This window comes from Cajanus cajan, chromosome 3, assembly GCF_000230855.2.
Source record: "Cajanus cajan strain Asha chromosome 3, NIPB_CcT2T_4, whole genome shotgun sequence".
Lineage (NCBI taxonomy): Eukaryota > Viridiplantae > Streptophyta > Magnoliopsida > Fabales > Fabaceae > Cajanus > Cajanus cajan.
The window spans coordinates 12,267,279-12,283,700 of record NC_138519.1 but is presented as its reverse complement, the minus strand read 5'-3'; the positions used below and the strand labels follow the sequence as shown (position 1 = coordinate 12,283,700).

The following is a 16,422-nucleotide window of genomic DNA, read 5'->3' as shown; positions in this document are numbered from 1 at the left end:
TGATTTGGAATGCCACATGTAATTCCTATATGACAAAATAATATATTGATTTTTCTCCTAATTTATAATGATTAAAAGGAAAAATTTAATAGTATAAATATCAATTCCTATTTTTGAGACATTACTAGTTAAGTTGAATCGCTTTTGAGAAGAGGTACACCAAGGATGAGATGAGAAGACATTATTATTATTGTCACAAACATCGAAAGGTAACAAATATAAATATTATGATAGTTCTTATTTTATTATTTTTTATTTTATATATATATATATATATATATATATATATATATATATATATATATATATATATATATATATATGAGAGTATTGTTTTAAACTTATAGTCATGCCGGGACAAACGTTCCATAGACATATTATTGACTATAAGGCTTGTTATTGAAAGTAGAAATTGTTTGCATTTTCAAAAGAGATGTTTAGATAAACTTTTTCAAGAACTATAAGAGAAAAAATATATAAAAAAGAATGAAATTGCTTTTTCAATCGGAAAAAATTAATTTATGCAAAGTTAACAAGAAAATTATAAAAATTAGTATGAAAAAATTTATATAACTTAATTTATGTATGGACCAATTTTGACTCATAAAAAAACTTTTGTTCCCTTTGTATTTATGTTTTGTAAGTATTTAGAGGGAAGTTTATCTAAAGACACTTATCAATTTTCCTTAGAGAAACAGATTTTATTTAACAAATTTTTTGCTTTGCAAATAATCAACAAAGGTTCATGCATAAATTATGTGAATTTTGATACTATTATAATAATCACCATTATAAGACATTTGGTTTATATCAAGGGTCATATTGTGTTTAAATTTATAACGATTGGTTTTGAGGCTTGAATTCCTCCAAATTTGAAAAGATTCATATGTCAAGCTCCGTTCAAAATAAAATTAAAGAGAATAGCATGCAATCCTTCAGAATATATGGCAATTGCTAGAAGCTAGTATATTTGAATGACATTACTTTCTCTTTTTTACCTAAAAAATGTTTGACTTCATCCAGGTTAGCAGAATGAAGACAGTTAGGGACCTTTATTTTCCACATTTTCCATTGCATTTGCACAAAGTTGGAATTAGAAAAATTAGAAGACTGAAATTTATTCATACTTGAAACTTTTAAATATACAAAATACAATTAAAAATTGATACAAATTTTTTTCATAAATATAAAACTAAATGACAAATGTAAATACTCATAAAAGTGTTACAGTACTTATAAATTTTATAATTAAAATTCATAATAGTAGAAATTTTAATAATGCATGTGACATTTTCCTGTGCTTCTAGATCAATTGAAGTTACCCAAGGCAGAATGGTCACTGACTCGCTGGTTCACGCTTTCTGACCTGGATCTGAAAGATTTACATGTGGCCTTTCTTTTGTGGTTTTGTGAATGTAACATGAAAAGTAATTAAAAACCTTTTGTCAGGATAGACAAAAGAAAGAAGAGATGAAGTTTTAAATCGAACTATTCTAGATATGCCTTAAGTTGATGGAAGGTTGATAGTAAACTGAGGAAATATATATTGTTCTGAAAGGTTTCTGGGTAATATAATTGGTGATAAGAAAATAATTGAGTTAAAGAAAATAATTGTTAGTACCAGCAGTCACTATAACTTGTCCCACAAACCGTGTTAGCACCGGAAGTCAATTATGCATTTACCCCTTGCACAGTTTGTAAACAAAATATCAACACTAATTAAAGCATTTGATAAATATAACCTACTTTTAATTAATGGTATACGAATATCAAGAAAGCATCTTATTTGTGCGGTGCAAAAGGAAAGAGTCTTTGAAAAAACATCCAATCCAACTGCATAGGTTGTGATGTGATACCAACCACCACTACACTTTGTCTTGAAGCTGAGCGAGTAAAAGTAATGAGAGTTTAGTGAAGTCAACTATCATTACATCTAAAAAGAACCAATCAAGTTTATTGCAACCAATTTCTTACCTTTCTCATTTAACTCTTAATATCACTTGTTCTTGAGATCATGGCTGCAGCAGTCGTAGGTGGTGCGTTCCTCTCTGCCTTCCTTGATGTTCTTTTTGAAAGGCTGGCTTCACCTGAGGTTGTCCACTTTATCCGTGGAAACAAGCTTGACAACAAGTTGCTTCAACAGTTGGAGACCACTCTGAGAGTGGTTAGAGCTGTGCTTGATGATGCTGAGAAGAAACAAATCACAGACTCCAATGTCAACCACTGGCTCACTACTCTCAAAGATCTTGTCTACCAGGCTGATGACTTGCTCGATCATGTTTCTACCAAAGCTGCCACCCAAAAGAAGGTAAGAAACTTCTTTTCTCGTTTTTCCAACAGTAAGATAATTACTAAGTTGGAAGACATAGTTGTCAGATTAGAGAATGTTTTAAGACTTAAGGAGAGTCTTGATCTGAAAGAGATTGTAGTGGAGAACAGTGTACCATGGAAAGTTCCATCAACATCTCTTGAAGATGGATCTCACATATATGGTAGGGATGATGACAAGGAGGCCATAATCAAGTTGTTGTTGGAGAATAGTAGTGATGGTGAAGAAGTGTCTGTCATTCCTATTGTGGGCATGGGTGGAGTTGGAAAAACTACTTTGGCACAATTGGTGTACAATGACGACAGTTTGAAGGAAATATTTGATTTTAAAGCATGGGTTTGTGTTTCTGAAGAATTTGATATTGTAAACATCACAAAAATTATATCTGAGGCAGTTATTGCACAACCTTGTAAAATTAATGATCTAAATTTACTTCACCTTGATTTGATGGACAAACTGAAAGATAAAAAGTTCTTGATTGTTTTGGATGATGTTTGGATTCAAGATTATGTTAATTGGAGTCTTCTTAAGAAACCACTTCAACGTGGAATTAAGGGAAGTAAAATTCTTGTTACAACCCGCAATGAAAGTGTAGCAACTGTAGTCTGTACTGTTCAACCTTATCATCTAAATCGATTGTCGAATGAGGATTGCTGGTTAGTGTTTGCAAACCATGCATGTTTTACTCCAGAGCCTACTGAGAATTCAATGACTCTAGAAAAAATTGGAAGAGACATTGTTAAAAAGTGTAAGGGATTGCCTTTAGCAGTACAATCACTTGGAGGTATGTTGAGAAGAAAGCATGGCGTTAGGGATTGGAATGATGTACTGAACAGTGACATTTGGGAACTTGAGTGTAACATTATTCCAGCACTGAGAATTAGTTATCATTATCTCCCTCCACAACTAAAACGATGTTTAGTTTATTGTTCATTGTATCCTAAAGATTATGAATTTCAGAAAAATGAATTAATCTTATTGTGGATGGCTGAAGATCTTTTAAAGCCAGGAAAAACAGGAAAATCATTAGAAGAAGTTGGTTGCGAGTATTTTGATTATCTAGTTTCAAGATCATTTTTTCAACATGCAAGAATTAAGACACCGGGAAATGATTTTGTGATGCATGACCTTATGCATGATCTAGCAACATCCCTTGGACGAGAATTCTATTTGAGATCAGAAGATATCGGAAAAGAAACCAAGATTGATGTCCAGATTCGTCATTTGTCATTTACCAAATTCAGTCATGCTGTCTTGGACAACTTTGATGGAGTAAAATTTTTGAGAACTTTCTTGTCTATCATCCATTTTGAAGGTGGTCCATTCCATATTGAGAAGGCACCATGTATTATAATGTCAAAACTTTTGTACTTGAGAGTTTTATCATTCCGTGACTTCCGAAGTTTGGATGCTTTGCCTGATTCAATAGGTAAATTGACCTATTTGCGTTATTTAAATTTGTCTTTTACAAGTGTTTCTACATTGCCAGAATCGTTGTGTAATTTGTACAATCTAGAAACCTTGAAGTTGTATAATTGCTACAAGTTGACTAGCCTACCCACTGGCATGCAGAATCTTGTAAACTTGCGTCATCTTGATATACATCGTGTTCCTTTAAAAGAGATGCCTAGAGGAATGGGAAAATTAAACCACTTACAAAAATTAGATTTTTTTATTGTGGGCAAGAATATAGAGAATGGGATCAAAGAATTGGGAGGACTTTCAAACCTTCACGGTTCGCTTATGATTAGAAATTTGGAGAATGTTACCTCAAGTGATGAAGCATCGGAGGCTAAGATAATGGATAAGAAGTACATTGACAGATTATTTTTGAATTGGTCTGAATGTAACGACAATAGTAGCCAGTTCCAAATTGAAACAGATGTACTCTGTAAATTACAACCTCACCAAGAGCTGAAATATCTATCAATAAGTGGTTATCAAGGAACTAGATTTCCGGATTGGGTGGGAAATTGTTTGTTCCACTGTATAACAGATCTACGGTTATATGATTGTAAGAATTGTTGTATGCTTCCTTCGCTTGGGCAACTACCATCTCTCAAGAGCCTCTGGATTTCACGATTGAATTCGTTAAAGACTATTGATGCAGGTTTTTACAAGAATGGAAATTCTTGTTCTGTGAAATCCTTTCCCTTCCTTGAATTTCTAGAAATTAATGACATGCCTTGTTGGGAAGTGTGGAGTTCCTTTGAGTCAGATGCTTTTTCTTCACTCAGGAGGCTTTATATTCGTCATTGTCCTAAATTACGGGGAGATTTGCCAAATTACCTTCCTGCACTGGAATCTCTTTGGATTTCTAATTGCGAGCAGCTTGTCTCTACTCTTCCAATGGCTCCTATCCTGCAAGATTTAGAGATTTGTGAAAGTAATAAAGTAGCGCTGGATGTGTTTCCTCCTTCGGTGGAATCTATAGAAGTAAAAGGAAGCCCAATGGTGGAGTCCATGATCGAGGCCATCACTAACGTCCAACCAACTTCTCTCCATTCTTTAACATTAAGTGATAGTTTCTCAGCGATATCATTTCCAGGTGGTCATTTGCCTGCATCGCTCAACACTCTTGATATCAAAGATATTAAGAAATTAGAATTCCCGTCCCTACAGAAACACGAGTTGCTAGAATCACTAAATGTATACAACAGTTGTGACTCGCTCACATCTCTTCCATTGATTACCTTTCCAAATCTCAAAAGACTCACAATCGATATGTGTGAAAATATGGAAATCTCTCTTGGTTTCAGTGTCAGAGTCACCTAAGAATCTAAGTTTTTTTGAGATTCGCCATTGCCCTAACTTTGTTTCATTCCCAAGAGAAGGATTTCCTGCGCCCAATTTGACTGTTTTCAGAGTTGAGCATTGCAACAAGTTGAAGTCGTTGCCTACTCAGATGAGTGCTCTTCTTCCAAAGTTAGGTTATATTGAAATAAGCAACTGCCCGGAAATTGAGTCATTTCCTGAAGGGGGTATGCCACCTAACTTGAGTACGATTTGGATTTCCAATTGTGAGAAACTAGTGAGCGGCCTAGCATGGCCATCGATGGACATGCTTACCGATCTCATCATCCATGGTCCGTGTGATGGCATGAAGTCCTTCCCAAAGGAGGGTTTGTTGCCTCTCTCCCTTACGTCTCTCTCTCTATATCGCTTCTCAAGTCTAGAGATGTTGGACTGCAAGGGGCTTCTCCATCTCACATCCCTCCAAATCTTACAAATTGGTCTTTGTCATAAGTTGGAGAATATGGCAGGTGAAAGGTTGTCTCTCTCTCTAATAAAATTACAAATTATTGATTGTCCTTTGCTGCAAAAACTATGCCTCATGAAGCACCGTCAAATTTGGCCTAAAATTTCTCATATCCCTGGCATTAAAGTTGACGATAGATGGATTTAGTGACGAAGGATGATCATCAGGTAATTCTCCTGCTTTGTCCTTTTCTTTATGTTTAACTTAGTTATTGCATTCAACAAGTCATGGGTTACTTGTTTAATTTGAAATATGATTCGTTTTGCAAGTGTAACGATAGAAAATTCATCTGTATATTGTTTCTTTTCGATGAATATTCGTGTATCGTTAATTAAAACGTATTGCAGAAATAACTAACGGTCTTTTTCTATTTTGCAGTTTGTTTGCAACTCCGCATAGTAAGAGCCGAGATTTTGCTTAGCAATGAATACCAGGTAAATATTATCTTAGGATAGATCTCATTACACAATATAAATTTAACTCTTAAAATTATGATAAAGTTGTCTTGAAAGAAACCATGATTTTTGTTTTGGCAAATATGTGTGAGAACAATATACTTTCTATCTTTGAATATAATATGTATTCCAATTACTTAACTAATTAATTTCCTTTTGCTGTCTAAATATTAATAGCATACTCCGATATTAAAAAAAAATCCTTGTTCTTGTCAAACAGTATAACACAAGGTGATATTTTTTATTGACCGAGTGTGAAATCAAGTGTCCAATATTTGGTTTTTCTCGGAACTTCGCGTGAAAAACCAAAATGTAATTTCCATTATAACAACTTATACAAATCACAAAATACATTGATTGTGAACTTCTTTTTCTAATTTATTAACCAGCCTGTGGTTGAACTAATTAAACAATTAAGAAGTTTATCCGCTTATAATCAATAGTACACGATGATTTGCATCGAAAACACATTAAAAAATTGTCTAACCAGTCTCAACCAAAATTACATAAGGATAATCGCAATGGTTAACATGTTAGTTGTGTAAATTTGTGTTTTATATCTACTTCAGTCCTTATTATAAGACACTTTTAACATATTTATAAAGACTATTATAAGTAATTATTTAAATTGATTTTGTTAGTTTTATAAAAAATTATGGATCAATTTTACTTTTATTACTTATTATTAAATTGTTAAAGAAGAGGTTAAAATATTACTTCACATCAAAGTTTATGCACTGATACCAATAATTATTGATAAATGGTAATCAGAGTTTAAGAGATGAAAGAAAGAACATTTATTTATTAAATTCTCTTCTTATTATTCAATAATAAAAAACACATATACTCAAAATCTCTAATAAGGGGTAAAAAATGAAAATAAAATTAATATTTTATATAAATTATAAAAATGTCTTATAAAAAGGACTGTCATTTGTTCCTAAATTGTGCCTAATAATAAGTATTGGAGAAAGTCCTTTCTTTTATGAAGTTGTAATCCAAGAAAAAAAAAAAAAGATTTCGCTATTCAATTTTATACTAATATAATACTCATAATATAGCACTTGAAGTTGCATTTAATTTATTCTTTGTTAAATAACTGAAACTGAAAATAGTTATGAAATTAATCCTAGATTATTGAGATACCAAAATTCCTGGCTCACTTTTCTGGTGATATTATCCTATATATGTTGCTGAATCTAAATTGGTTCCAAAATGAAAATTGATGTACTATGTATGTTGCTGAATCTACAGAGAATCAACACACTATCAAAGGCAACTTGTGGGATTGTCTAAATCAAATTCAGGTAAGGATGTTGCTCCTGGTCCTTTAGCTTCAAAGAAGAAATAACAATACAAGTATTAACTATTAAGTAGGAAATATTGATAAATACTATTCAACGAAACAATTCCTAAAAAAATGTTACTCATCAATGTCATTATACTTTTTCTATCTCAACGTATCATTACTCATTGGTGTCCCTTTCTTCTTATTTCAATGTATTTGAAAGTGTTTAGGTATATTTTGTTTAATGTACTATTATATATTCAATTGATTGAGGTCAGAGTGAAATTCATGTTTCAGATATGGTAGATTGACTTCGAGAATCTAGACCTACCCATGGATCAGAATTCAACTTTCAACAAGTGCTAAATGGAACTTTTAATTGACATAACACTGACACTTCCTCAATAAGTGAATTTTTAATCGGAAGATATTTCACTGGATACAATAAGAGGGATACATATACAAGGCCAACTATATAGTATGATGATCTCAGACTGCCTCTTAATACTGATCTTTCAGATGCATTTACGAGGTATATATATAATTAAAAAATATTGCATGCCCTTTTACTGCTTGCCATTTCAAATTTTCTGCTACATGAGGGTTTGCTTTTTCTGATAATATTGTAAGAAATTGTAATATACTGATTGTTGAGCAAAACACTGAAAGTTGATGTGTTTATCTGTAAAGCTGATATTTCTGGACAAAAGGAGGAGGGAACGAGAGCAAGGTCTGAAGATGGCAAAATGTTCTGAATAAGAAGAGAGGGGAACAATGCAAAGATTGATCCATGTCTGCCTGGAGCAAGCACCGACAACTCCCTGAGCATATAGGCCTTATGGCCAGCTAGAATTGGTAATAACTATCTAGTCAGCTACTTATTCTATGAATAAGTTTCATATAAAATTGACCTAGATTCTCCTATTAACACCACAGATTCTTGAACCCATTTAACAATTATAACCTAGTATCTCAAGCAATGGAGTGTAAGCTTCAATTCTTCATGCTTTTAATGAACTTAATTGTGTGTTCTATTTCTTTGACTTTAGGAAAATATTGAGCATGTCACTTTCTATACTCTTGGCGTGGGAATACAACCAGTTGACTATCATTAATTCAAAAGAAAATATGTGAATTATTGAATTTGCTTTTGTTGTTATAATATTTGCTTTGACCCTGGGCCTTGTTCAAATTGACAGGATGATCCCATCCTACTTCTGTTTACAGCTCCTATTGGGCATGTCACCTAGGTATGCTGACACATAATTGAAAAATGATTTCTTGCCTTTAATTATTACTTGTTATAAATTATTTATTACTACACATTTAAAGATTTACCGTTTTCTTGAATATTTGTTGCAGGAAACAGAAAAGTTAATGGTCTCTGGCTTGGGAGACTGTAGTGTGTATACTGTATAGGCAGTGAATTCAATTACAGTACACTGTTTTCTCTCATCTTGATATCAATGCTCAAAACAAAAATGAATTGGAAGAAAGGGAATCATCAATTCACAAATCTTTTTATTCTTTAAGATCAAAGTGAAGGGAATGATTTCATCTGTAGAAACAAAAGTCAATCTTTCACAAGAGGAACTTGATTACCTTCATTTTGGCAAGTCAGTTTGGATCTAGACAAGAGACAAGGAGGTTTGAAGTATTCATCGGGAATGTCAAAATTATTGATAGTTGAGATTTTTCCACTATCATAATTAAATACTTTAGAGTTTTTTTTTACTTTTTAAGTTTGATTAAAGATTGTTTATGTAAAAAAAGCAAAATGTAGCTGTAGGAAAAAAATCTTAACTTATTAGCTTAGTCATAATTTGTTATTTGTTTTGCTCAATTAGGTCATAATTTGTTATTTGTTTTACTCAATTAGGAGTTAATTAGTTTTAGTATGTAAACACTTACTCTAACATTTTTAATGTGTACAAAATTAAGTTCATAAATCAAATATATCATATCAGTTTTTGCTCTCTTTTGTATATGTGAAGTTGCATATTTTTCATTTCAGCTTGTTATATAACTCAATCGATATTGATATTAATTTTCCTCTCAAATTATCATCTCCTTAAGCTTTTTTTTTTTTAATTGAATTTTGATAATCTAACCAAATATTTTATGTTAATGTTAAGTTTATATAACTCGATCGATATCGACATTACTTTTCTTTGTTGAAATTTATGTAAGATATACCAATAAAAATAATAGTAATACATGGACAAAACCTTGAATAATTTATTAACTAAAGTTACTTCACTATAAACTAAGAAAAAAAAGAATTCATCAAAATAAAAAAATAAAAAAAATCTTGTCAAAGTTTATGATATGTCTTACTATACTAAAGGAGATTGAGATTTGTCGTGTAGACAATTTTAGTCTAATTCTTTCTTTTTAATTACTCTTTTATAACTCCCATTTTTTATTTTTATACATGTCAATTCATAATAATTCATATTTTTCGTTAAACATTTATTATTATATAGTTTTTATTATTTGTTATTTTAAAAAGTTTTACAGAGACATATAGTACTTTTTATACGCTAATACAATGAACGAAGAAAAAAATAATAATAGAAAAATAAAAAGATAAGTATAAATCATTAAAAGGTCCAACATTGTGATTAACGATATCACGCTCTAACAAGAGTTATATTCCATCCAACTCCCACTAAAAAGGTGGTTTTATCTTATATACTCTTATAATAAACAAACGTAGAGCTGCACTTGACTCTCATAATCCTTAACCTGCACATGCTACTCAGTAATCCAGGAAATAATGAACAAAAATATGAGAATGATCTATTTTTCGAAAAAAAAATAATAACCGATGTAAATTTAACACGAGAATAAAAAGCAGGACCTTCCTTCAACACTCTAATGTACACATACAGTGAAGTTGGTTTCAAAAGGCCCAAGTTTTTCACTAGACCAAACTAAACAATAAGGTGATATAAGATCAAATAAGATATAGCCAATGTTGCACTCGCAGCATCATTTCCAAATTCCTATGTGGGTTTTATCACTGAATAATGAATACAAAGCTAAAAAAAGAGAAGAATCCATGTTTCCATTTCAGAGTTCAGACAGTGTCATCATGAAATGAAGGCTCCACATTCGAATTCGCAGAATTCAGACAAGTCTTCCTTGTCAAACTTGTCCATATCAAAATCCCAAGAATTGTGTGATGATATGTCTCCCATGTCAAAGTTGTATGCAACATCATCATCATCAGGCAATGATTTCATGCATATTAGAAGTATCCAACCTGCTACTTACGATATCCTTTTCACTTGTCTGGTCCAAATCAACATTGATTGGAGAAATGCATTGACTTCTCCCTAAACAAGTCAATTGTTCTGCAGTCTTCCCATTGCATGTCGTAATCGGAGAAATCTCGAGAGGGGATACACATGTATCATTGTGAGAGGGATTTGTTTTGCAAGGTGTATTTAAAACTGGAGAATTGGTTGGAGTAGGAAATGGAAGAGGATTGAATAAGCTTTTAACAACACTAGATCTTTGTACTTGTGATCCACCAAGTGCACAGTTCTCAGCCGATGATTGAGTTGCAGAACAAGGCGTAATAACTACTTGGTTATTGACTGCATTAGATCCTTGAGCCTGTGATCCACCAAGTGCACAGTTCCAAGCCGATGATTGAGTTGCAGAACAAGGTGTAGAAATTACTTGGTCATTGACTGTATTATTTGATGATGGCAGTATGTTTTGACCTGAGAATAGATAGAGTAAAAATGTAATTAATGACATTATGAAAGCTTAGCATATACTTGATAGATTTATCAGCTAGGGGACAAAAATACCTTGAACATTATTTTTTCTACCAGGTGGTCTACCACGACGCTTTGAAACTGTAGGAACATCCATTGCTTGACTATCTCTTCTCTTTCTGTCAGATGCACTAATCATGGGTGCAGAGAAGTTTCCTGCTTCCACATTGGTATTCATACGCATAGGCAGTGACTGTATATGAGACATGTTTTGCGGAGGTAGAGGAGTAGTAATAACAGGAGCAACACCTAAGAAAGCAAAGCAATGTCAACACATCATTAAGACAACCTAAAAAGTTGAACACCATTCAATTTAATTGAAACTTATTTCCAAATTGTGACTTAAATACATTAGGATTAACTCAACCATTAATTGATAAACTTAGCTTACACATCCAAAAATACAACAGTAAACAATGACTAAGGAAACACAATTTAACGATTACACTCCTAACTTTATCAATCAGAATTCCCAAATATAGGACTTCTCTTGGGAAAATTCAAACATTCAAGTGAGTCATTCAATTCTATTAGCAAAACAGAATATTAGGCAAAGACTGATTTATTGAAACTACGCAAAAATCAACACTAGAAACATAGATTATATCTAACTATACAGATTTCAAACATGAAGCATCCAACTCTTTTCGCATAGTATTGAAAATTCCAAATCAACTAATCAAAATAATTTAAGGTGAACAAGCCTTACCTTACAAAACTTGTAAGGGGAGATTGCTCTCTACTTTTTTAAATTAACAATACTTATAAGGTGAGGATTAATCATTTACGAATAACACATAACAAAAACCCCACATCGTACCTAATCTGTGTCCTTAAAATAGGCAAAATATTTATTTCATCAAACTTGTAAATGTTTTAAATTGCGGTTTGAAACTACAACTACATGGCAGGAACCCTTTCATGCAATTATCACCGTCTTAAATGATGACAATGCATTCACAATCTAATACCACAACTCAAACTCAATTTGAATTAATCGCGCCACAACTTGAAAAGCTTTAAATAGCTGTTGCAGTTTTAATAATCAAAATCAACAAATAAGGCTGCCTACCACATTGAGAAAAAAAAATTTTCAAGCATAAGAGGAAGAACATGTACCCGAAGGAGAAACTCTGGATTGAGGAAGCATTGCAGGATTTGCGTTCATCTCTGCAACATTGGGTGGGGGTGGCCTCCGGAAAGTATTGAATGTGTTGACAGCATTTTGCATGTCTCGCAACAGCATCTGAATCCTGATTTTCTCTTGATTCAGCGAAACCCTTTCTTGATGCAGCGACGCCTTCTCTCCCTTCAAGCATATATACTCATCCAGCATATTTTCCAAACTCAGCAAACTCTTTGACACCTAAAAAAATAGTAAAATTAAAATTAAAATTTGAATATTGCTGATAGTTCTTTTTTGTTGATTGATAAGAATTAGAATGAGGAAAGCATTGAAGCAATTCTAATAAGAAAAAATGAAAAAGAAGGTAGCATACCTCTTGGTTGGCAATAAGAGAGGAAGCCTCGTTAAGAAAGGTGGAACGCGTGAGGGAAAAGTTGTTATCGAGGAGAAAACGATCAACGATGATAGAGACTAGATTGAGGCTCATCTTTCTCTTTTGCAATGAGAAATAAAGGGTTTTGTTCACTAGTGTCTTCATCCTGAACAATATTTTTTTAAGAAATAATAAATGTTTTATTAACTTTTTTAAAATAAAGGGTTTTGTTCTTAATTTTAAAATTTTAAATTTGAATTTCGTTTCAGCTAAAATCTATTAATTCATTGTTACCGCCACAAGTATTAATTAAAATTTTTAAAATCAAAATCAAAATAAAATCTGCTAATTCACACTATGAATATAGTATATTTATTTCGGAATAGATTATTCTTTTATCCGTAAAAAATAATATTTTTTAAGAAATAAAAAATGTTTTATTAATTTTTTTAAAATAAAGGGTTTTGTTTTTAATTTTTAATTTTTAAATTTGAATTTCGTTTCAGCAAAACAGTTTTATCTAGATATATTTTTTATGTTTTAAAATACAGGTGTTTAATTAAATATTTTTATTTTCATAAACTAATTTTAGTAATCACAATTATTATAAGTATAGTCAATAATATTCTTCAAATAATGAATGAATTCAGAAAAATAATAAAATTTTAAATTAACCTAATTATAAAATTGTGATGAATGATTTTTTAGTTGTTCAAAGACTTGAAAAATCACTCTATTAACTTTATTTTTTATTTTTCAAAGAAAACTTTTCAATGGTAAGTTAATGGCAAGTTAATTGATCTTCCTTTGTATCGTGTAATTTTCCATTTTTCTACACCTTTTTTCTTCTCTTCTAGGATCGTGTGACACCTTCTATCCCAACATAGATATACAATAATTATAAAAACATATTCTTGGGTTAAATAAAATCTTTAGAATTAAAACAATGGTTTCATTAACATAAGAGTAGAGAATTCACATTCGTAAACTTAAAGCATGGTCAAATGCGGAATTTATAGAAAAATGAAACATGAATTTTTTTCTAAAACAAAATAACAATAATGAAATCCTAAACTAAACTTAGCTATGCCCAATGTCGCGTATCCTATTAGAGCATGCCCAACTGAAGCCTAAGCCTCATCACCAACATCCTCATGTTGATGATCACCTGCAACACAATTTAAACACATACAAAGAACAAGGGATTGAGAAACATCTCATTCGGTTTCAGGTGTACAAATAACAGTTAGGCAACACACACAAATCATAACAAGCACATCCATAGCTACACATTAATCAGGTGCAAAATTCAAATTATACATACAACGGTAACACATGCATGGTCATTCATCATGCACGGTCATTCAGCATGCAATGATGTCATGGACTCGACTCATAAATGCATGCATGTGGCGACAATCACGTGTCTCATAATCACATATCACGTGGTATGCTACCAAAGCAACATACCTAGAGTAGTCGATGAGTACATGCCGGCTCAATCGTGCACTCTCAACTAGAAAGATGTACTGCTAGGGTCTCATCGAGGATGGCAAAGTCGCACAAGATACGTCTCATGCACACAAACGGGCAGAACTGGGCCTTCCAAACCACACTATCCCCTAGGACTCCTCCAAGATGTTTCACACTTGGAGGGTTTTCCGTAACGATGTACTCCATATCATACCTCGTTTTATAAATGCATATAAATCATGATGCATGTCATGCATTCACAAACTCATAGACTCATCACTTTACTTGTAACAGAATTTCAGGTCTTATCTCATTTCATCGCATTTCACATTCTCATAGTCGTAGTGTTCACAATAGCAAAGATTGATCCATGGTTTCCTGAAGCAAGCACCGACAACTCCTTAAGCATATAGGCCTTATGGCTAGCTAGAATTGGTAATAACTATCTAGTCAACTACTTATTCTATGAATAAGATTCATATAAAATTGAAACTAGTACAAAAGAGACATTTTATGTCTGTTATTTTGGACTTTTTACATTAGAAAAAGTCCGACGTCAATGCAAGAGACGTAAATTTACGTTGGATGTTTTTATAACCGATGAGAAATGGTTGACAGACCAAAACAAAATAACCTTGTCAATCCGTGAACACGTCCAAAAAATACCCAAATGCTTCAATCCAATCGGAGAGATAGGTCCAAAATAAAGAATGGGTCTTGCTGTCGTGCATTGTGAATGGAAAAATGTCCAAAGGTCTCGCACCGTTGTCGCCGAAAATCGCTGGAGAGAAAAGCATTGTCAAGGCACTCGTGTGCAGGAATAAAACAACACTTTTACACAGAAAGATCAATACACACATGAAAACACTAACTTCAATCCATGAAAACGCCTAAATGATTCAACCCAATTGGAAAGATAGGTTCAGAATAAAAAATGGGCTTCGCTGTCGTTGTCGTCGCCGCTCACCGTTGTTGTCACTGCTCACTGTGAGCGAAAAACACCCAAAGACCTGACAAAAATCGCACCACCATTGCCAGAAATCGCTAGAGAAAAACCCTAGAGGAAAATAATGGAAAAACACTTACGTGCACGAAAAAGATGAAGGTGCTAGGGGAATAAAACAACTTTTTTACATCAGGCCAAAAGGGGTCCGATGTAAAATTGAAATCTACGTCGGACTATACTTCATATCCGACATAGATTTTAGTTTTTACGTCGGACCCCCTTTGGTCCGACATAAAAAAGTTTAGATTAATTTAAAAAATGCCACCGTATATTTTTTACGTTGGGTATTTTTATAACTAATGAGAAAACGCTGACGTAAACGACTGATTTTCCACTAGTGTGACCTAGATTCTACTATTGACACCATAGATTCTTGAACCAATTTAACAATTATAACCTAGTATCTCAAGCAATGGAGTGTAAGCTTCAATTCTTTATGCTTTTGTTTACGGGGGAAATCGTTTGTGGGTTCTTTATATTCGAACTAGCACGTGATTCGTTTCAATTTAGGTATTAGAATTTTACGAAGAATAAGAGATGGAGTAGAAAGATTTAATAATTACTTGTTTCCAGATATTCATCAATAATTAACAAGCAATAATGTTCATGCATATAAATTCTCAAATAAACTGAATGAACGATATAAATATTTGTAATACAAATCATGTTCACAGCACTTTATAGAGTTACAATTTCAATTGTAAAGCTATCTGACTACGTGATTAAAAGAAGAAAAGACAACTAGACTACTCCTAATCCTAAAAAGAGAAAATAAAAGTTGCCGAGAAATGGTCATACCCAAAAATGATTCTTTGCATGAAAGCCATATGCACAGGCAGAGAGTGCTCGAGAAAGGGTTTCAAGTATGAAGTTTCTGACCTCTTAAAGGTACATATTTCTCTGTATTTATAGAACCGGAATGAAGGCAGTTAATTTGATGCAGGTGCGTTATAGGATGCGTTATGGGAAGATAACCGTCATCCACTATGCTTAATGGGTGGTTTTAGAATGTAACCTCTGGTAACCGCTCGTCCCATTTTCCTTTTTTCTCGACCCAGCTTTTTTAATAACCAACTTGGTATGCTTTAACCGTTATGTCCTTCTAGTAATAACTTTTTACATTTTCGAGTTACTATCGAGAATGTGTCTCTTTAGAAATTTCTGATGTTCTTCCTAGAGAGATGATTTGTCAATCCATACATTCAAGCGACCCACTATTTTCGAGCTATACAATTTTCGAGTGATCCTAACAAATGCCCCCCTAGGAATTCAGTCTCGATAGATCTACCGAGATGGAAAGCTGAATTCCTATCGAAAGTATT

At 32.7% G+C, this 16,422-nt stretch overlaps 2 protein-coding genes across 2 annotated transcripts; one reads left to right on the top strand and one right to left on the bottom strand.

Annotated features, from left to right (window-relative positions):
• The first annotated feature begins 1,797 nt into the window (after positions 1 to 1,797).
• Positions 1,798 to 9,310, top strand: LOC109816041 (putative disease resistance RPP13-like protein 1). Its single transcript, XM_083070436.1, is given in 7 exon segments — positions 1,798 to 5,071; positions 5,073 to 5,755; positions 5,967 to 6,022; positions 7,298 to 7,350; positions 7,629 to 7,863; positions 8,022 to 8,581; positions 8,694 to 9,310. Coding segments are annotated over 2 exon segments (3,720 nt in total). The 5' UTR covers positions 1,798 to 2,014; the 3' UTR covers positions 5,736 to 5,755; positions 5,967 to 6,022; positions 7,298 to 7,350; positions 7,629 to 7,863; positions 8,022 to 8,581; positions 8,694 to 9,310.
• An 871-nt stretch (positions 9,311 to 10,181) lies between these two features.
• On the bottom strand, positions 10,182 to 12,801 carry LOC145949347 (uncharacterized). The gene is made up of 4 exons (XM_083070437.1): positions 12,622 to 12,801; positions 12,242 to 12,488; positions 11,156 to 11,371; positions 10,182 to 11,065 (listed from the first exon to the last, which is right to left on the bottom strand). The coding sequence occupies exons 1-4, from the start codon at positions 12,784 to 12,786 to the stop codon at positions 10,563 to 10,565; spliced, it is 1,131 nt and encodes a 376-aa protein (XP_082926563.1). The 5' UTR covers positions 12,787 to 12,801; the 3' UTR covers positions 10,182 to 10,562.
• Positions 12,802 to 16,422: the final 3,621 nt, after the last annotated feature.